This window comes from Gopherus flavomarginatus, chromosome 23, assembly GCF_025201925.1.
Source record: "Gopherus flavomarginatus isolate rGopFla2 chromosome 23, rGopFla2.mat.asm, whole genome shotgun sequence".
NCBI lineage: Eukaryota > Metazoa > Chordata > Testudines > Testudinidae > Gopherus > Gopherus flavomarginatus.
Genome location: NC_066639.1, coordinates 16,599,444 through 16,618,980, shown reverse-complemented (window position 1 = coordinate 16,618,980; position 19,537 = coordinate 16,599,444). Strand labels below are relative to the sequence as shown.

The following is a 19,537-nucleotide window of genomic DNA, read 5'->3' as shown; positions in this document are numbered from 1 at the left end:
CCCCCTCGCCCTGCCGGTGCCCCTCACTCCCAACCTGCAGCCCCCAGCCCTGCCGGTGCCCCTCACTCCCGACCCACAGGCCTGCTAGCCGAGTCCTGGGCTTCCCCCCAGCTCTGCTGGTGCCCCTCAATCTTCCCCCTCCAGCCATGGGCTGCTGGCTGAACTGTATTCGACCCCCGCCCAGAGATCTCCTGAGCCTGTAAAGTGCCTGGGGGTGGGGGGGTGGGAACCATGTGTCCTTAGTGCCTGGAACATGGAAAGTGCATTTCCCGACTCATGGACTGAGCAGGGTTGGAGCCAGCAGCTGAGGCCACTGTCAGAGCTCATACATCACCCAGCACCAGGCGCAGATGCGGCCACTTCTGGGGCAGGGCAGCCAGTTACCCAGGGACCCCTCGCCCGGTGCTGAGATGTGGCCACCTCTGGGGCGGGGCGGCCAGTTACCCAGGGACCCCTCGCCCGGCGCGGAGATGCAGCCACCTCTGGGGTGGGGCAGCCAGTTACCCAGGGACCCCTCGCCCGGCGCTGAGATGTGGCCACTTCTCAGGCGGGGCGACCGGTTACCTGGGGACCCCTCGCCTGGTGCTGAGATGCAGCCACCTCTGGGGTGGGGTGGCTTGTTATGTGGCTCAATGCCTGGGCAACCCATGCCAATCTCCCTCCCCATCCCCAGATACCCTTACCTCTGCTGGGGCCTGGTCTGTCTTGAGTGTCAGCCATGGGGCCGCCCAGCTTATATCCCCAGGAGGGAATTTCTGAAGAGTGGGGAGCAAGCTGTTCATAAGTTCCTCCCTTCTCGGGGCTGGCGACCAGAGGCATGGTGGGGAGGTGCTTCTGGTCTGTGCCCCCCCCCACTGGAGTACACGATGGGTCCCTCCGGTCTGTGCCCCCCTCAGTGGAGTGCAGGGTGGACCCTTCCGGTCTGTGCCCCCCATTGGAGTACACGATGGGCCCCTCCGATCTATGCCCCCCATGGAGTGCAGGATGGAGCCCTCTAGTCTGTGCCTCCCCATGGGGTTAATGGGGCAGGAGCAGGGTGGCAGGGAAAGGGTTAATGGGGCAGGGGTGGGGTGGCAGGGAAGGCATTAACGGGGCAGGGATGGGATGGCAGGGAAGGGGTTAACAGGGTGGGGCTGGGACGGCAGGGAAAGGGGTAACGGTATGGACGGGGGAGCTGTGGTGGGGAAGGGGTTAACGGGGCAGGGCGGTGGGGAAGGGGGTAACGGGGTGTGGACGGGGGAGCTGCGGAGGAGAAGGGGGTAATGGGGTGTGGACGGGGGAGCTGCGGTGGGAAAGGGGTTAATGGGGCGCTGCGGTGGGGAAGGGGGTAACGGGATATGGACGGGGAGCTGCAGAGCGGAAGGGGTTAATGGGTCGGGGCGGAGGGGAAGGGGGTAACGGGGTGTGGACGGGGGAGCTGCAGAGGGGAAGGGGTTAATGGGGCGGGGCAGAGGGGAAGGGGGTAACGGGGTGTGGACGGGGGAGCTGCAGAGGGGAAGGAGTAACGGGGTATGGACGGGGGAGCTGTGGAAGGGAAAAGGTTAATGGGGTGGGACGGTGGGGAAGCGGTTAACGGGGTATGGATGGGGGAGCTGCGGAGGGGAAGGGGTTAACGGGGCGGGGCGGGGGGAAGGGGGGAACGGGGTATGGACGGGGGAGCTGCGGAGGGGAAGGGGTTAACGGGGCGGGGCGGTGGGGAAGTGGGTAACGGGGTGTGAACGGGGGAGCTGCGGAGGGGAAGGGGTTAATGAGGCGGGGCGGCGGGGAAGGGGGTAACGGGGTATGAACGGGGGAGCTGCGGAGGGGAAGGGGGTAACGGGGCGGGGCGGGGGGGAAGGGGGTAACGGGGTATGGACGGGGGAGCTGCGGCAGGGAAGGGGTTAATGGGGCGGGGAACGGGGTAACGGGGTATGAACGGGGGAGCTGCGGAGGGGAAGGGGTTAACGGGGCGGTGGGGAAGGGGGTAACGGGGCGGGGAGGTGGGGAAGGGAGTAACGGGGTGTGAACGGGGGAGCTGCGGAGGGGAAGAGGTTAATGGGGCGGGGAGGTGGGGAAGGGGGTAACGGCGTGTGAACAGGGGAGCTGCGGAGGGGAAGGGGTTAACGGGACGGGGCGGGGGGGGAAGGGGGTAACGGGGTATGGACGGGGGAGCTGCAGAGGGGAAGGGGTTAATGGGGCGGGTCGGGGGGAAGGAGTTAACAGGGTATTGACGGGGGAGCTGCGGCGAGGAAGGGGCTAATGGGGCGGGGTGGGGGGGAAGGGGGTAACGGGGTGTGAACGAGGGAGCTGCGGCGGGGAAGGGGTTAACGGGGCGGGGCGGGGGGAGGGGTTAATGGGGCGGGGCGGGGGGGAAGGGGTTAACGGGGTATTGACGGGGGAGCTGCGGCGAGGAAGGGGCTAATGGGGCGGGGCGGGGGGGAAGGGGGTAACGGGGTGTGAACGAGGGAGCTGCGGCGGGGAAGGGGTTAACGGGGCGGGGCGGGGGGAGGGGTAACGGGGTATGAACGGGGGAGCTGCGGCGGGGAAGGGGTTAATGTGGCAGGGCGGTGGGGAAGGGGGTAACGGGGTGTGGACGGGGGAGCTGCGGAGGGGAAGGGGTTAACGGGGCGGGGCAGGGGGAAGGGGGTAACGGGGTGTGGACGGGGGAGCTGCGGAGGGGAAGGGGGTAATGGGGCGGGGCGGGGGGGAAGGGGTAACGGGGTGTGGACGGGGGAGCTGCGGAGGGGAAGGGGTTAACGGGGCGGTGGGGAAGGGGGTAACGAGGTATGGACGGAGGAGCTGCGGAGGGGAAGAGGTTAACGGGGCGGGGCGGGGGGGAAGGGGGTAACGGGGTGTGAACGGGGGAGCTGCGGCGGGGAAGGGGTTAACGGGGCGGGGCGGGGGTAAGGGGGTAAGGGTATGGACGGGGGAGCTGCGGCGGGGAAGGGGTTAACGGGGCGGGGCGGGGGGGAAGGGGGTAACGGGGTATGGACGGGGGAGCTGCGGAGGGGAAGGGGTTAATGTGGCAGGGCGGGGGGAAGGGGGTAACGGGGTGTGAACAGGGGAGCTGCAGAGGGGAAGGGGTTAATGTGGCAGGGCGGGGGGAAGGGGTAACGGGGTGTGAACGGGGGAGCTGCGGCAGGGAAGGGGTTAATGGGGCGGGGCAGGGGGGAAGGGGGTAACGGGGTATAAACGGGGGAGCTGCGGAGGGGAAGGGGTTAACGGGGCGGGGCGGGGGGAAGGGGTAACGGGGTATGGACGGGGGAGCTGCGGAGGGGAAGGGGTTAACGGGGCGGGGCGGGGGGGAAGGGGGTAACGGGGTATTAACGGGGGAGCTGCGGAGGGGAAGGGGGTAACGGGGCGGGGCGGGGGGGGAAGGGGGTAACGGGGTGTGAACAGGGGAGCTGCAGAGGGGAAGGGGTTAACGGGGCGGTGGGGAAGGGGGTAACGAGGTATGGACGGGGGAGCTGCGGAGGGGAAGAGGTTAACGGGGCGGGGCGGGGGGGAAGGGGGTAACGGGGTGTGAACGGGGGAGCTGCGGAGGGGAAGGGGTTAACGGGGCGGGGCGGGGGGGGAAGGGGGTAACGGGGTATGGACGGGGGAGCTGCGGCGGGGAAGGGGTTAACGGGGCGGGGCGGGGGGGAAGGGGGTAACGGGGTATGGACGGGGGAGCTGCGGAGGGGAAGGGGTTAATGTGGCAGGGCGGGGGGAAGGGGGTAACGGGGTGTGAACAGGGGAGCTGCAGAGGGGAAGGGGTTAATGTGGCAGGGCGGGGGGAAGGGGTAACGGGGTGTGAACGGGGGAGCTGCGGCAGGGAAGGGGTTAATGGGGCGGGGCAGGGGGGAAGGGGGTAACGGGGTATAAACGGGGGAGCTGCGGAGGGGAAGGGGTTAACGGGGCGGGGCGGGGGGAAGGGGTAACGGGGTATGGACGGGGGAGCTGCGGAGGGGAAGGGGTTAACGGGGCGGGGCGGGGGGGAAGGGGGTAACGGGGTATTTACGGGGGAGCTGCGGAGGGGAAGGGGGTAACGGGGCGGGGCGGGGGGGGAAGGGGGTAACGGGGTGTGAACAGGGGAGCTGCAGAGGGGAAGGGGTTAATGGGGCGGGGCGGGGGGAAGGGGTAACGGGTTGTGGACGGGGGAGCTGCGGCGGGGAAGGGGTTAACGGGGCGGGGAGGGGAAGGGGTTAACGGGGTATGGACGGGGGAGCTGCGGAGGGGAAGGGGTTAACGGGGCGGGGGGGGAAGGGGGTAACGGGGTGTGAACGGGGGAGCTGCGGAGGGGAAGGGGGTAACGGGGCGGGGCGGGGGAAGGGGTAACGGGGTGTGAACGGGGGAGCTGCGGAGGGGAAGGGGGTAACGGGGTGTGAACGGGGGAGCTGCGGGGGGGAAGGGGTTAACGGGGCGGGGGGGGAAGGGGTAACGCGGTGTGGACGGGGGAGCTGCGGCGGGGAAGGGGTTAATGGGGCGGGGGGGAAGGGGTAACGGGGTGTGGACGGGGGAGCTGCGGCGGGGAAGGGGGTAACGGGGCGGGGTGGGGGGGAAGGGGGTAACGGGGTATGGACGGGGGAGCTGCGGCGGGGAAGGGGGTAACGGGGCGGGGGGGGAAGGGGGTAACGGGGTGTGAACAGGGGAGCTGCGGAGGGGAATGGGGTTAACGGGGCGGGGGGGAAGGGGGTAACGGGGTGTGAACAGGGGAGCTGCAGAGGGGAAGGGGTTAATGGGGCGGGGCGGGGGGGAAGGGGTAACGGGGTGTGGACGGGGGAGCTGCGGCGGGGAAGGGGTTAACGGGGCGGGGAGGGGAAGGGGTAACGGGGTGTGAACGGGGGAGCTGCGGAGGGGAAGGGGGTAACGGAGCGGGGCGGGGGAAGGGGTAACGCGGTGTGGACGGGGGAGCTGCGGAGGGGAAGGGGGTAACGGGGCGGGGCGGAGGAAGGGGTAACGCGGTGTGAACGGGGGAGCTGCGGAGGGGAAGGGGTTAACTGGCGGGGCGGGCGGGAAGGGGGTAACGGGGTGTGAACGGGGGAGCTGCGGGGGGGAAGGGGTTAACTGGCGGGGCGGGCGGGAAGGGGGTAACGGGGTGTGAACGGGGGAGCTGCGGAGGGGAAGGGGGTAACGGGGTGTGAACGGGGGAGCTGCGGGGGGGAAGGGGTTAACGGGGCGGGGGGGGAAGGGGTAACGCGGTGTGGACAGGGGAGCTGCGGCGGGGAAGGGGTTAACGGGGCGGGGGGGAAGGGGTTAATGGGGCGGGGCGGGGGGGAAGGGGTAACGGGGTGTGGACGGGGGAGCTGCGGCGGGGAAGGGGGTAACGGGGCGGGGCGGGGGGGAAGGGGGTAACGGGGTATGGACGGGGGAGCTGCGGCGGGGAAGGGGGTAACGGGGCGGGGGGGAAGGGGGTAACGGGGTGTGAACAGGGGAGCTGCGGAGGGGAATGGGGTTAACGGGGCGGGGGGGAAGGGGGTAACGGGGTGTGAACAGGGGAGCTGCAGAGGGGAAGGGGTTAATGTGGCAGGGCGGGGGGGAAGGGGGTAACGGGGCGGGGCGGGGGGAAGGGGGTAACGGGGTGTGGACGGGGGAGCTGCGGCGGGGAAGGGGTTAACGGGGCGGGGGGGAAGGGGGTAACGGGGTGTGGACGGGGGAGCTGCGGAGGGGAAGGGGTTAACGGGGCGGGGCGGGGGGGGAAGGGGGTAACGGGGTGTGAACGGGGGAGCTGCGGCGGGGAAGGGGTTAACGGGGCGGGGCGGGGGGGGAAGGGGGTAACGGGGTATGGACGGGGGAGCTGCGGAGGGGAAGGGGTTAATGTGGCAGGGCGGGGGGAAGGGGGTAACGGGGTGTGAACAGGGGAGCTGCAGAGGGGAAGGGGTTAATGTGGCAGGGCGGGGGGAAGGGGTAACGGGGTGTGGACGGGGGAGCTGCGGCGGGGAAGGGGTTAATGTGGCAGGGCGGGGGGAAGGGGTAACGGGGTATGGACGGGGGAGCTGCGGAGGGGAAGGGGTTAACGGGGCGGGGCGGGGGGAAGGGGGTAACGAGGTATGGACGGGGGAGCTGCAGAGGGGAAGGGGTTAATGGGGCGGGGCGGTGGGGAAGGGGGTAACGGGGTGTGGACGGGGAAGCTGCGGCGGGGAAGGGGTTAACGGGGCGGGGCGGGGGGAAGGGGGTAACGGGGTGTGAACAGGGGAGCTGCGGCGGGGAAGGGATTAACGGGGCGGGGCGGGGGGAAGGGGGTAACGGGGTATGGACGGGGGAGCTGCGGAGGGGAAGGGGTTAACGGGGCGGGGCGGGGGGGAAGGGGGTAACGGGGTATGGACGGGGGAGCTGCGGAGGGGAAGGGGTTAACGGGGCGGGGCGGGGGGGAAGGGGGTAACGGGGTATGGACGGGGGAGCTGCGGAGGGGAAGGGGTTAATGTGGCAGGGCGGGGGGAAGGGGGTAACGGGGTATGAACGGGGGAGCTGCGGCGGGGAAGGGGTTAACGGGGCGGGGGGGGGAAGGGGGTAACGGGGTGTGGACGGGGGAGCTGCGGCGGGGAAGGGATTAACGGGGCGGGGCGGGGGGGAAGGGGTAACGGGGTATGGACGGGGAGCTGCGGCGGGGAAGGGATTAACGGGGCGGGGCGGGGGGGAAGGGGTAACGGGGTATGGACGGGGGAGCTGCAGAGGGGAAGGGGTTAATGGGGCGGGGCGGGGGGGAAGGGGGTAACGGGGTGTGGACGGGGAGCTGCGGCGGGGAAGGGATTAACGGGGCGGGGCGGGGGGGAAGGGGTAACGGGGTATGGACGGGGAGCTGCGGCGGGGAAGGGGTTAATGGGGCGGGGCGGGGGGGAAGGGGGTAACGGGATATGGACGGGGAGCTGCGGCGGGGAAGGGGTAACGGGGCGGGGCGGGGGGAAGGGGGTAACGGGGTATGGACGGGGAGCTGCGGCGGGGAAGGGGTTAACGGGGCGGGGCGGGGGGAAGGGGGTAACGGGGTGTGAACGGGGAGCTGCGGAGGGGAAGGGGTTAATGGGGCGGGGGGGGAAGGGGGTAACGGGGTATTGACGGGGGAGCTGCGGAGGGGAAGGGGTTAACGGGGCGGGGGGGGGGAAGGGGGTAACGGGGCGTGGACGGGGGAGCTGCGGCGGGGAAGGGATTGGCGGGGCGGGGGGGAAGGGGTAACGGGGTGTGGACGGGGAGCTGCGGCGGGGAAGGGATTAACGGGGCGGGGCGGGGGGGAAGGGGTAACGGGGTATGGACGGGGAGCTGCGGCGGGGAAGGGGTTAATGGGGCGGGGCGGGGGGGAAGGGGGTAACGGGGTATGGACGGGGGAGCTGCGGCGGGGAAGGGGGTAACGGGGCGGGGCGTGGGGAAGGGGGTAACGGGGTGTGGACGGGGAAGCTGCGGCGGGGAAGGGGTTAACGGGGCGGGGCGGGGGGAAGGGGGTAACGGGGTGTGGACGGGGGAGCTGCGGAGGGGAAGGGGGTAACGGGGCGGGGCGGGGGGAAGGGGGGTAACGGGGTGTGGACGGGGGAGCTGCGGAGGGGAATGGGGTTAACGGGGCGGGGGGGGGAAGGGGGTAACGGGGTGTGGACGGGGGAGCTGCGGCGGGGAAGGGGGTAACGGGGTGTGGACGGGGAAGCTGCGGCGGGGAAGGGGTTAACGGGGCGGGGCGGGGGGAAGGGGGTAACGGGGTGTGGACGGGGGAGCTGCGGCGGGGAATGGGGTTAACGGGGCGGGGGGGGGAAGGGGGTAACGGGGTGTGGACGGGGGAGCTGCGGCGGGGAAGGGGTTAATGGGGCGGGGCGGGGGGAAGGGGGTAACGCGGCGGGGGGGGGAAGGGGTAACGGGGTATGGACGGGGAGCTGCGGCGGGGAAGGGGTTAACGGGGCGGTGGGGAAGGGGGTAACGGGGTGTGGACGGGGAGCTGCGGCGGGGAAGGGGTTAACGGGGCGGGGTGTAGCGAGCATTCGGGCCGGGCCGGGGGAGGAGCTTTCCCCTGGCCGCCAGGGGGCGTGGCGGCGGTGGGGGCGGGGCCCGGGTTTGAGGGGATGGGGCGTGGCGGCGGAGAGGGCGGGGCCGGGGTTTGAGGGGATCTTGCCGCGAGGGGGCGGGGTTTGAGGGGAGCTGTCAGCTGGCCGGGAGGGGTGGGGGCGGGGCTTGGGGGACCTGTCAGCTGGTCGGGGCGGGGGTTGGACTTCCTGGAGCGGGGACTTGTCAACAGGCGGCGGGTCTAGCCCGAGTCGGGGCGGCCCCAGGGCAGAGAAGAGAGAACTCAGCCCCCCCCAGACGTGCCCCCCTTTCCCCGGGATCCTGCCCCTTGAGGCATCCCCCCCACCCTGCCTCCAACTTCAGGGAACTTTCCAGCCCTGCCCTGCTCCCTCTTTGCGGTGGGGGGCTGGGGTGCCTGGAGCCCCCAATACTGCCCTGTGACCCTTGACCTTCCCTGTGACCTTTGACCTGCAGGTGAGCTACAATCGGGGGGCACCATAGCCCGCTATTTGCTGTGCCGCCTGCGGGGATGTCACCGCCCCCGGCTCTCTGTCTGGCCGGAGACCCCGGCACAGGCCCGGCACAGCCTCAGCCCCGGTGAGCCGGCACGGGGACCATGAGCGGTGCCCGGAAGAAAAGCAGCTTCCAGATCACCAGCATCACCAGTGAGTTCGAGCCGCCGGTGGCACCGCCCGCCGTGGAGCCACCAGAAGACGCGGCCGCGCCACGCAACGGGCCGCCCGGCGCCGCCTCCCGCTTCCGCCTGGTGAAGCTGGACCAGGGCCCGGGCGAGCCCTTCAAACGGGGCCGCTGGACCTGCCTGGAGTTCTACGACCATGACCCCGAGCTCCAGGCCGTGGGGCGGCTCCTGGGCACCCCCCGGCACCCACAGTCCCTCGACTCCCGCCTGGAGCTGGCTGGGCTGCTGCCCAAGCCCCACGGCTACTCCAGCCTCCTGCCGCCAAGTGGGCTCGGCCACTCCCAGGGCATGGCCCATCCCAGCGAGCATCTGCCCCACTCGCTGGGGAGCGGGGACAGGACACCCGGGGGCAGAGCTCACAGCCATGGGGCCACTGCGGAGCCGAGCCTAGGGGTCGAAGAGCTGCTGCTGCCTCACAGCCTCGCCCAGCGCATCCGGAGGGAGGTGGAGGAAAGGCACAAGGTAAGGGGGCCCGGACAACTGGGTTCCTTCGGGGACTTGGTTGGGGGTGAGTGGCTGAGGAGGGACTGTGGTGGGGCAGCCCCTTGGGTGCCATGTCACTCCCCTTCCAAAGACCTGCTTGGGGTAGCGTTGACCTGCGGAACACCCTGCCACTGGATGCCGGCAGGGCTGAGGATTATTGGGGGTGAGGACCACCCTCTCCTGTGCTATAATGTGGTGAGATGCATTGTGGGAATTTCTGAGCCCTGACCCCCCTGCAGCTGCTAACTCTTCTCCTCCATGTCTCCATCTCACCCCATAGCCAGCCAGTGCCACATCCCAGAGGGGACAGGCCCCATGTCTAAATCTGGCTCTCCTCCCCAGGTGCCACCCCGAGGCTCCCGCCCCTCATCCCCGGCCCCCCCGTTCTTCCGGGAAGGGAGCCCCGTCCGGAGGGGGTCAGACCCCTTTGGAGGCCACCTCAGCCTGGCCCGCTCCATGTTCGCTATGGGGGGCCACCAGGACAGCGACGATGAAAGGTGAGGCAGGAGTTCCTGTCTCCTGCGCCTGGTGGAGGGCGGGACTTCCTGGTTGGCCGAGGAGTGGGTTTTGGGGTGGTGGGCAGGGAGCTGCAGGGTGCAGGCCTGGGGGGCGGACGTGCTCAGTGGAAGAGGAAGGAAGCTGAGTGGGGGAAGTTGCATTTGAAGGGCTGGCAGCGGATGTGACTCAGTAGTGCCTCATGGATACGGGGTGGGGGGAATCGGGGAGGGATCCCGGCAGCAGGGAAGGGGGGTGCAGAGTGGGGGGCAGGGAAGCACATTGGGGAGACCCTACAACAACAAACCTCTGCACGGGTTGAACCTTCCTTTTGGTAGACCCTACAATAACGAGCGAGTGCTCCCAAAGCCCCCCAACACTACCAAGGTGGCCTGTACAGTCCTGCTGCCACTGAGAGACCCTACAATAACAAACTGCCCCCAGTGCTCCCAGCAGAGCCCACGAGTGAGGGGCACAGGTGGAGCTGAGGTGGGGCAGGGCTGGGCTAGCAGGGGCTGCGGGTCGGGAGTGAGGGGCACCAGCAGAGCTGGGGGGGCCCAGGGCTGGGCTAGCAGGGGCTGCGGGTCGGGAGTGAGGGGCACCGGCAGGGCTGGGGGGGCCCAGGGCTGGGCTAGCAGGGGCTGCGGGTCGGGAGTGAGGGGCACCGGCAGAGCTGGGGGGGCCCAGGGCTGGGCTAGCAGGGGCTGTGGGTCAGGAGTGAGGGGCACCGGCAGGGCTGGGGGGGCCCAGGGCTGGGCTAGCAGGGGCTGCGGGTCGGGAGTGAGGGGCACCAGCAGAGCTGGGGGGGCCCAGGGCTGGGCTAGCAGGGGCTGCGGGTCGGGAGTGAGGGGCACCAGCAGAGCTGGGGGGGCCAGGGCTGGGCTAGCAGGGGCTGCGGGTCAGGAGTGAGGGGCACCAGCAGAGCTGGGGGGGCCCAGGGCTGGGCTAGCAGGGGCTGTGGGTCGGTAGTGAGGGGCACCGGCAGGGCTGGGGGGGCGCTATGTCACCACTCGCCACTAGGTGGCAACAGATCCTTAAATTAGCTACCTGGTGGGGATTAAAGGGAGGGGGGGCGAGCAGGATGCCTGGGTTCTCTCCCCAGCTCTGGGAGGGGCGTGCGGGCTGGTGGTTAGAGCAGGGGGGGCTGGGAGCCAGGACTCCTGGGTTCTCTCCCCGGCGCTGGGAGGGGAGTGGGGGCTGGTGGGTTAGAGCAGGAGGGCTGGGAGCCAGGACTCCTGGGTTCTCTCCCCAGCTCTGGGAGGGGCGTGCGGGCTGGTGGTTAGAGCAGGGGGGGCTGGGAGCCAGGACTCCTGGGTTCTCTCCCCGGCGCTGGGAGGGGAGTGGGGGCTGGTGGGCTAGAACAGGGGGGGCTGGGAGCCAGGACTCCTGGGTTCTCTCTCGGCTCTGGAAGGGGAGTGAGGGCTGGTGGGTCATAGCAAGGGGGGCTGGGAGCCAGGACTCCTGGGTTCTCTCTCGGTTCTGGGAGGGGAGTGGGGGCTGGTGGGAAGAGCACAGGAGGCGTTCGCAACAGCCAGCTGGGCATGGTGCCATGCGCCCCATGTGGGCAGTCCCCCCACCTCCAGGGAAGGGGGGTGCTTGGAGGGGTGGTGCCTAGCCAATGGGAGTGAATGACCGTGGGCTGGGCAGCGCTGGCTGGCAGAGCAGCCGGGTGGTGGTGCCACAGCGGAGCCGGGCACCTCAGCGTCTGCCTCCCTTGCAAGCCGGGGTCCCTTTGCCCCAACCCCCCCGGCTGGGATCCCGGTGGCTCAGGGAATCGGGCTCCGGAGGGTCCCATGGCGCTGGAGCTGCCGGGCATCTCGGTCAAGTCCCGGGTGAGCTCCTTCGAGGCGCAGCGGGAGCCCCGCGGCTGTGGGTGCTGCGCCCTCCCGGACACCGGGGACCCTGCCCGCTCCCGGCGCCGGGGCTGTGCCTCCCCGGCCCCCTCCCGGGGCACGTCCCCTGCCCGGGCCAAGCCGGGGACCCAGGGGCCCCAGAGCCGGGGGCGGCCGGGCGGCGGGCGCCGAGACATTGACAAAACCCTGCTCTCCCTGCTGCTCATCTTCCACAGGTACCGGGGGGCAGGAGGGGAGAGGCTCGGGGGTGCCCCCCTGGGGGGCAGGGTCCTGGCCAGGCTGCGCCTTGTTGGGGGGGCAGCATCTCAGGGGTCGGTGAGTGCAGGGGCCGGGCAGTGGTGTCAGGCTGTATTTGGGGGGTTGAGTTGGACAAGGTTCGGGGGCTCAGGGGGAGTTTGGGGGGGCTCAGTACGACTTTGGTGTGAGGTTTAGGGGCGCAGTGTCGGGGCGTCCCAGCCCAGGTGTTGGAGTGACTTTGGGGTCCTTTAGGGCAGATTTTGCGGAGTTCTGGGGGGCAGAGGCACCATTGGAGGCAAAAAGCCCAATTTGGGGAGCTGGTTTCCTGTGGTGTAAAGTGCCAGGATGTCACGGCCATGTCTGGTGCTGCAGGTCAGGAGTGAGGGGTACTGGCGGGGCTGCAGGTCGGGAGTGAGGGGCACTGGCGGGGCTGGGGGCTGCAGGTCGGGAGTGAGGGGTACTGGCGGGGCTGGGGGCTGCGGGTCGGGAGTGAGGGGTACTGGCGGGGCTGCAGGTCGGGAGTGAGGGGCACTGGCGGGGCTGGGGGCTGCGGGTCGGGAGTGAGGGGCACCAGCGGGGCTGGGGGGTGCGGGTTGGGAGTGAGGGGCACTGGCGGGGCTGGGGGCTGCAGGTCGGGAGTGAGGGGTACTGGCGGGGCTGGGGGCTGCAGGTCGGGAGTGAGGGGTACTGGCGGGGCTGGGGGCTGCGGGTCGGGAGTGAGGGGCACCGGCGGGGCTGGGGGCTGCGGGTTGGGAGTGAGGGGCACTGGCGGGGCTGCAGGTCGGGAATGAGGGGCACTGGTGGGGTGGGGGGCTGCGGGTCGGGAGTGAGGGGCACTGGCGGGGCTGGGGACTGCGGGTCGGGAGTGAGGGGCACCGGCGGGGCTGGGGACTGGGGGTCGGTAGTGAGGGGCACTGGCGGGGCTGGGGGCTGCGGGTCGGGAGTGAGGGGCACTGGCGGGGCTGGGGACTGCGGGTCGGGAGTGAGGGGCACCGGCGGGGCTGGGGACTGGGGGTCGGTAGTGAGGGGCACCGGCGGGGCTGGGGGCTGCGGGTCGGTAGTGAGGGGCACCGGCGGGGCTGGGGACTGCGGGTCGGGAGTGAGGGGCTCCGGCGGGGCTGGGGGCTGCAGGTTGGGAGTGAGGGGCACTGGCGGGGCTGCAGGTCAGGAGTGAGGGGCACCGGCGGGGCTGGGGGCTGCGGGTCGGGAGTGAGGGGCACCGGCGGGGCTGGGGGCTGCGGGTCGGGAGTGAGGGACACCGGCGGGGCTGGGGGCTGCAGGTCGGGAGCGAGGGGCACTGGCGGGGCTGGGGGCTGCGGGTCAGGAGTGAGGGGCACTGGCGGGGCTGCAGGTCGGGAGTGAGGGTTACTGGCGGGGCTGGGGGCTGCGGGTCGGGAGTGAGGGGCACCGGCGGGCCTGGGGGCTGCGGGTTGGGAGTGAGGGGCACTGGCGGGGCTGCAGGTCGGGAATGAGGGGCACTGGTGGGGTGGGGGGCTGCGGGTCGGGAGTGAGGGGCACTGGCGGGGCTGGGGACTGCGGGTCGGGAGTGAGGGGCACCGGCGGGGCTGGGGGCTGCGGGTTGGGAGTGAGGGGCACTGGCGGGGCTGCAGGTCGGGAGTGAGTGGCACCGACGGGGCTGGGGGCTGCAGGTCGGGAGCGAGGGGCACTGGCGGGGCTGGGGGCTGTGGGTCAGGAGTGAGGGGCACCGACGGGGCTGTGGGTCGGGAGTGAGGGGGCACCGGCGGGGCAGAGGGCTGCGGGTCGGGAGTGAGGGGCACCGGCGGGGCTGGGGACTGCGGGTCGGGAGTGAGGGGCACCGGCGGGGCTGTGGGTCGGGAGTGAGGGGGCACCGGCGGGGCAGAGGGCTGCGGGTCGGGAGTGAGGGGCACCGGCGGGGCTGGGGGCAGCGGGTCGGGAGTGAGGGGCACTGGCGGGGCTGGGGACTGCGGGTCGGGAGTGAGGGGCACCGGCGGGGCTGGGGGCTGCGGGTTGGGAGTGAGGGGCACTGGCGGGGCTGCAGGTCGGGAGTGAGTGGCACCGACGGGGCTGGGGGCTGCAGGTCGGGAGCGAGGGGCACTGGCGGGGCTGGGGGCTGTGGGTCAGGAGTGAGGGGCACCGACGGGGCTGTGGGTCGGGAGTGAGGGGGCACCGGCGGGGCAGAGGGCTGCGGGTCGGGAGTGAGGGGCACCGGCGGGGCTGGGGGCTGCGGGTCGGGAGTGAGGGGCTCCGGCGGGGCTGGGGGCTGCAGGTTGGGAGTGAGGGGCACTGGCGGGGCTGCAGGTCGGGAGTGAGGGGCATTGGTGGGGCTGGGGGCTGCGGGTCGGGAGTGAGGGGCACTGGTGGGGCTCGGGGCTGCGGGTCGGGAGTGAGGGACATTGGTGGGGCTGGGGGCTGCGGGTCGGTAGTGAGGGGCACTGGCGGGGCTGGGGGCTGCAGGTCGGGAGTGAGGGGCACTGGCGGGGCTGCAGGTCGGGAGTGAGGGGCATTGGTGGGGCTGGGGGCTGCGGGTCGGTAGTGAGGGGCACTGGTGGGGCTCGGGGCTGCGGGTCGGGAGTGAGGGGCATTGGTGGGGCTGGGGGCTGCGGGTCGGGAGTGAGGGGCATTGGCGGGGCTGGGGGCTGCGGGTCGGGAGTGAGGGGCATTGGCGGGGCTGGGGGCTGCAGGTCGGGAGTGAGGGGCACTGGCGGGGCTCGGGGCTGCAGGTCGGTAGTGAGGGGCACTGGTGGGGCTCGGGGCTGCGGGTCGGGAGTGAGGGGCGCCGGCGGGGCTGGGGGCTGCGGGTCGGGAGTGAGGGGCGCTGGCTGGGTCAGGGGCTGTGGGTCGGGCTTGAGGGGCACCAGGCCATATAATTTTGTCTCTCAGTCCCTGTCTCTCTGCCCCGCAGCGGCTCAGGCAGCAGCATGATCGCCATTGACAACAAGATCGAACAGGCCATGGTGAGTGATGGGGGCTGGGAGCCAGGACTCCTGGGTTCTCTCCCTGGCTCTGGGAGGGGAGTGGGGGCTGGTGGGTCAGAACAGGGGGGCTGGGAGCCAGGACTCCTGGGTTCTCTCCCTTGCTCTGGGAGGGGAGTGGGGGCTGGTGGGTCAGAGCAGGGGGGCTGGGAGCCAGGACTCCTGGGTTCTCTCCCCGACTCTGGGAGGGGAGTGGGGGCTGGTGGGTTAGAGCAGGGGGGGGCTGGGAGCCAGGACTCCTGGGTTGTCTCCCCGGCTCTGGGAGGGGAGTGGGGGCTGGTGGGTTAGAGCAGGGGGGGCTGGGAGCCAGGACTCCTGGGTTCTCTCCCCGGCTCTGGGAGGGGAGTGGGGGCTGGTGGATTAGAACAGGGGGGGCTGGGAGCCAGGACTCCTGGGTTCTCTCCTCGGCTCTGGGAGGGGAGTGGGGTCTGGTGGGTCAGAGCAGGGGGGCTGGGAGCCCGGACGCCTGGGTTCCCCCCGGGTCTTGGAGCGGAGTGGCTCCAGGCGCTGACCCCCATCCCTGCCCCCCAGGACCTGGTGAAGAGCCACCTGATGTTCGCGGTACGGGAGGAGGTGGAGGTGCTGCGGGAGCAGATCAGGGAGCTGGCCGAGCGCAATGCGGCCCTGGAGTGGGAGAACGGGCTCCTGCGCTCCCTGGCCAGCCCCGAGCAGCTGGCCCAGCTCCGCCGCCCCACGGCCTGACCCACACCGGGGCAACCACACGCTACGATCCCGCACATGTGAAGGGAGCTGCAGGGGCCTGGCTGGATGGGAGGTGGCTACTAACACAGCACGTGCCTTGGGGGACGGGATGGAGCCAGGACTCCTGGGTTCTCTCCCCGGCTCTGGGAGGGGAGTGGGGGCTGGTGGGTCAGAGCAGGGGGGCTGGGAGCCCGGACTCCTGGGTTCTCTCCCCGGCTCTGGGAGGGGAGTGGGGGCTGGTGGGTCAGAGCAGGGGGCTGGGAGCCAGGACTCCTGGGTTCTCTCCCCGGCTCTGGGAGGGGAGTGGGGACTGGTGGGTTAGAGCAGGGGGGCTGGGAGCCAGGACTCCTGGGTTCTCTCCCCGGCTCTGGGAGGCGAGTGGGGGCTGGTGGGTCAGAGCACAGGGGCTGGGAGCCCGGACTCCTGGGTTCTCTCCCCAGCTCTGGGAGGGGAGTGGGGGCTGTGGGCACCAGGACTCCTGGCTCTGGGTGGGGACTTTAATTCCGTGGGGTGGGAGTGGCTCTGCCCAAAGCAGAGGGACTGGAGTGGCCAGGACAGGGTGGACCCCAGGACTAGCTGGGGGGGCTGTTGGCCAGGTTGGCAAAGGGGCCGGGGCCATGGGGTGGCCGGAGAGCCTCCGAGGCGCGGGGGGGGGGACGGGACGGTGGTGGCAATAGTAATAATTTGTAATAAAGGAACTTTTCTAGTATTTCAGGTGATTAAAATAGCAGGAGCAGTGGAGCCTGCGTCTGTGTGTGGGGGCCGGGGGCGCCGGGCGGGGGCCCAGCAGGGGGCTCTGGTGCCGTCTGACCTTCCAGCCCTGATCCCTTTCGCTGGGGAAATGCCCCGGCCCAGCCTGCAGGGCGTAAGGCCCCGAAATCCCAGCCAGGGGCCCCCATCCTGCCCGCTGCGCCCCGACCACGTCAGCTGGACAGAGGGAGAATCCAGCAGAGCCCGTGGTTCACGGCTCCACTCCACTTCCTGTCCTAAACTGCTGTGCAGGTAACCGGCCGCCCCGCCCCAGAGCTGGGCGCATCTCCGCGCTGGGCGAGAGGTACCTGTGTAACCGGTCGCCCCACCCCAGTGGTGGGCGCATCTCGGCGCCGGGCGAGGGGTCCCTGGGTAATCGGCTGCCCTGCCCCGCCCAGTGGTGGGCGCATTTCGGCGCTGGGCAAGGGGTCCCTGGGTAATCGGCCGCCCCACCCCAGAGCTGGGCGCATCTCCGCGCCGGGCGAGGGGTCCCTGGGTAACCGGTCGCCCCACCCCAGCGGTGGGCGCATCTCGGCGCCGGGCGAGGGGTCCCTGGGTAACCGGTCGCCCCACCCCAGCAGTGGGCGCATCTCGGCGCTGGGCGAGGGGTCCCCGGGTAACCGGTCGCCCCACCCCAGCAGTGGGCGCATCTCGGCGCCGGGCGAGGGGTCCCCGGGTAACCAGCTGCGGCGGGACACTTGGTGTTGCCGTTTGAAGCCGGGGGAACAAAGACGTTTGTTCTATTCCCGGCCCCCCCTTCCTCCCCCTCCCCCACGGACACCCTGTTCCAGCTGAGGCAGGACAATGGGGACTGACCATCAGCTGCCCCGGGGTGGGGGAGGCAGCGGATAAAGAGCGTCTTGTTCCTGGGCTGGGGACCGGCCAGGATGTCGGCTGGAAGCCCACGTGGGGGGCGGGCAGGGACTGTACCCCCCCCGTCATTAAGCATCTTTGGGGTAACAGGTAGCAGGAGGGTGGAGGAGGCTCAGCCCGGGCCCTGAGTCCTCCTCCCTGCACATGGCAATGCCGACCCCACATCGCCTTTCTGGTGTGGGGGGCTGCGGGGAGGGAGAGGCCCTAAGAGATTTGGAGAATGTGACAGAAAAAGGGTGACCCCCTCCCGATTCCTGCTCTGACCCACCAGCCCCCCGTTGCCTCCCGAGGCTGGGGAGAGAACCCAGGAGTCCAGGCTCCCAGCCCCCCCTGCTCTAACCCACGAGCCCCACTCCCCTCCCAGAGCCGGGGAGAGAACCCAGGAGTCCTGGCTCCCAGCCCCCCCTGCTCTAACCCACGAGCCCCACTCCCCTCCCAGAGCCGGGGAGAGAACCCAGGAGTCCTGGCTCCCAGCCCCCCTGCTCTAACCACCAGCCCCCACTCCCCTCCCAGAGCCGGGGAGAGAACCCAGGAGTCCTGGCTCCCAGCCCCCTCTGCTCTAACCCACTAGCCCCCACTCCTCTCTCAGAGCCGGGGAGAGAACCCAGGAGTCCAGGCTCCCAGCCCCCACTGCCCTAACCCACCAGCCCCCACTCCCCTCCCAGAGCCGGGGAGAGAACCCAGGAGTCCTGGCTCCCAGCCCCCCCTGCTCTAACCTACCAGCCCCCACTCCCCTCCCAGCGCCGGGGAGAGAACCCAGGAGTCCTGGCTCCCAGCCCCCCTGCTCTGACCCACCAGCCCCCACTCCCCTCCCAGAGCCGGGGAGAGAACCCAGGAGTCCTGGCTCCCAGCTCCCCCTGCTCTAACCCACCAGCCCCCACTCCCCTCCCAGAGCCGGGGAGAGAACCCAGGAGTCCTGGCTCCCAGCTCCCCCTGCTCTAACCCACCAGCCCCCACTGCCCTCCCAGAGCCGGGGAGAGAACCCAGGAGTCCTGGCTCCCAGCCCCCCCTGCTCCAAGCCACCAGCCCCCACTCCCCTCCCAGCACCGGCTCTGCTGGTGCCTCTCACTCCTGACCCTGCTGGTGCCCCTCACTCCCGACCTGCAGCCCCTGCTAGCCCAGTCCTGCTGGTGCCCCTCACTCCCGACCTGCAGCCCCTGCTAGCCCAGTCCTGCCGGTGCCCCTCACTCCCGACCTGCAGCCCCTGCTAGCCCAGTCCTGCCGGTGCCCCTCACTCCCGACCTGCAGCCCCTGCTAGCCCAGTCCTGCCGGTGCCCCTCACTCCCGACCCGCAGCCCCTGCTAGCCCAGTCCTGCCGGTGCCCCTCACTCCCGAACCGCAGCCCCTGCTAGCCCAGCCCTGCCGGTGCCCCTCACTCCCGACCCACAGCCCCTTGGATCGCTGGATTCCTCTCCCGCCTCACAATGGGGCTGGAGACCCTAGAACCCCTGGGCTCGGGGCCGCGGAGCCTGGCTGCCATGTGGGTGCAGGGGGTGCTGGTGGTCCTGCTCTCCGGGTTGTCGGCGCCGGGCCGGGTCCAGCCCCCACGGTGCCGTGTCGGGGAGCGGCTGCCGGTGCCCAGCCCGAGGGGGGCCCTGTCCCAGCCCCCCCGGAGCCGTTGTCCCTGCGTCCCGCTGCGCTGGGTGCGTCTGGCCGCGCTGGGGGCCGGCCTGGCTCTGGGCCTGCTCTGGGTCCGGTGCTGGAGGGTGAGTCCCTGCCCCCGCCGGGGATCCGTCCCAGAATCCCCTGGGGCGGCAAGGGCCGAGTCCCGCGCCAGCCCGACCTCACCCCGTGTCTCTCTCTCCGCCCAGGCCCCCGTCCCGGCCGTCGCCCCCCAGGACCCGGGACCCCCCGAGGCCGCCCTGCTGCGCGACGTGTCCGTCCTCTTACGCTTCATCTGCGCCCAGCTGCGGCAGCTCGCGAGGACGGCGAGGGGAGACGCCCTCCTGCTGCCCCCCTGCGCCCCAGGGGCCCCCCTGCCCCGTCCCGCCTGCTAGGGGGTGGGGGGGCAGGAGCAGCCTCCGGGCCTGGAGATCGGCCTCCGCGCGCGCCCCCCAGGACCCTCAGCCCGTGGCGTGGTTGGGGGGATTCAGGGGGTTATCCCCCTCCATACTATGGCACGTCTGTCTGTCTGGCCCCATGGGGCGTGGGAATAAACACAGCTGGGAACCTCTGCAGGGGGCGTCACTCGCCTTCGTCCAGGGGGCACTCCCCTCCCCGGCCCCCCTACAATGCAGCCCTCCCGATTCCCCTCCCCCAGCCCCCCAGCCTTCTCGATTCCCCTCTCCCAGCCAGCCCCCCAGCTCCCCCACAACCCAGCCTTCTCGATTCCCCTCTCCCAGCCAGCCCCCCAGCGCTCTGCTCCCTGGCCCCCCAGCAACCCAGCCCTCCCCATTTCCCTCCTGCAGCCGGCCCCCCAGCACTCCCCTCCCCAGCCCACCTGCAACCCAGCCCTCCCGATTCCCCTCTCCCAGGCACCCCCCAGCGCTCTGCTCCCTGGCCCCCCAGCAACCCAGCCCTCCCGATTCCCCTCTCCCAGCCAGTCCCCCAGC

The 19,537-nt window shown here is 71.0% G+C and overlaps 1 protein-coding gene across 2 annotated transcripts; it reads left to right on the top strand.

Moving 5' to 3' along the window:
- The first annotated feature begins 8,389 nt into the window (after window positions 1–8,389).
- Window positions 8,390–19,158, top strand: TSC22D4 (TSC22 domain family member 4). 2 transcript variants are annotated; one of them, XM_050933325.1, is made up of 4 exons: window positions 8,390–9,100; window positions 9,464–9,618; window positions 14,591–14,642; window positions 18,797–19,158. In XM_050933325.1, exons 1-4 carry the CDS (start codon window positions 8,555–8,557, stop codon window positions 18,980–18,982), a joined length of 939 nt encoding a protein of 312 aa, XP_050789282.1. In that variant the 5' UTR covers window positions 8,390–8,554; the 3' UTR covers window positions 18,983–19,158. The 2 variants fall into 2 exon arrangements, with proteins under 2 accessions (XP_050789282.1, XP_050789284.1); XM_050933327.1 differs by lacking the exon at window positions 18,797–19,158 and adding an exon at window positions 15,192–16,103.
- The last annotated feature ends 379 nt before the right edge of the window (window positions 19,159–19,537 follow it).

Excerpts from the sequence above, each read along its gene's own strand:
- TSC22D4 (XM_050933325.1), top strand. The coding sequence starts at position 8,555 with ATGAGCGGTGCCCGGAAGAAAAGCAGCTTCCAGATCACCAGCATCACC. Across the intron at positions 9,619-14,590 it reads CAGGACAGCGACGATGAAAG|CGGCTCAGGCAGCAGCATGA; the intron begins GTGAGGCAGGAG and ends TCTGCCCCGCAG. Across the intron at positions 14,643-18,796 it reads ACAAGATCGAACAGGCCATG|GCCCCCGTCCCGGCCGTCGC; the intron begins GTGAGTGATGGG and ends CTCTCCGCCCAG.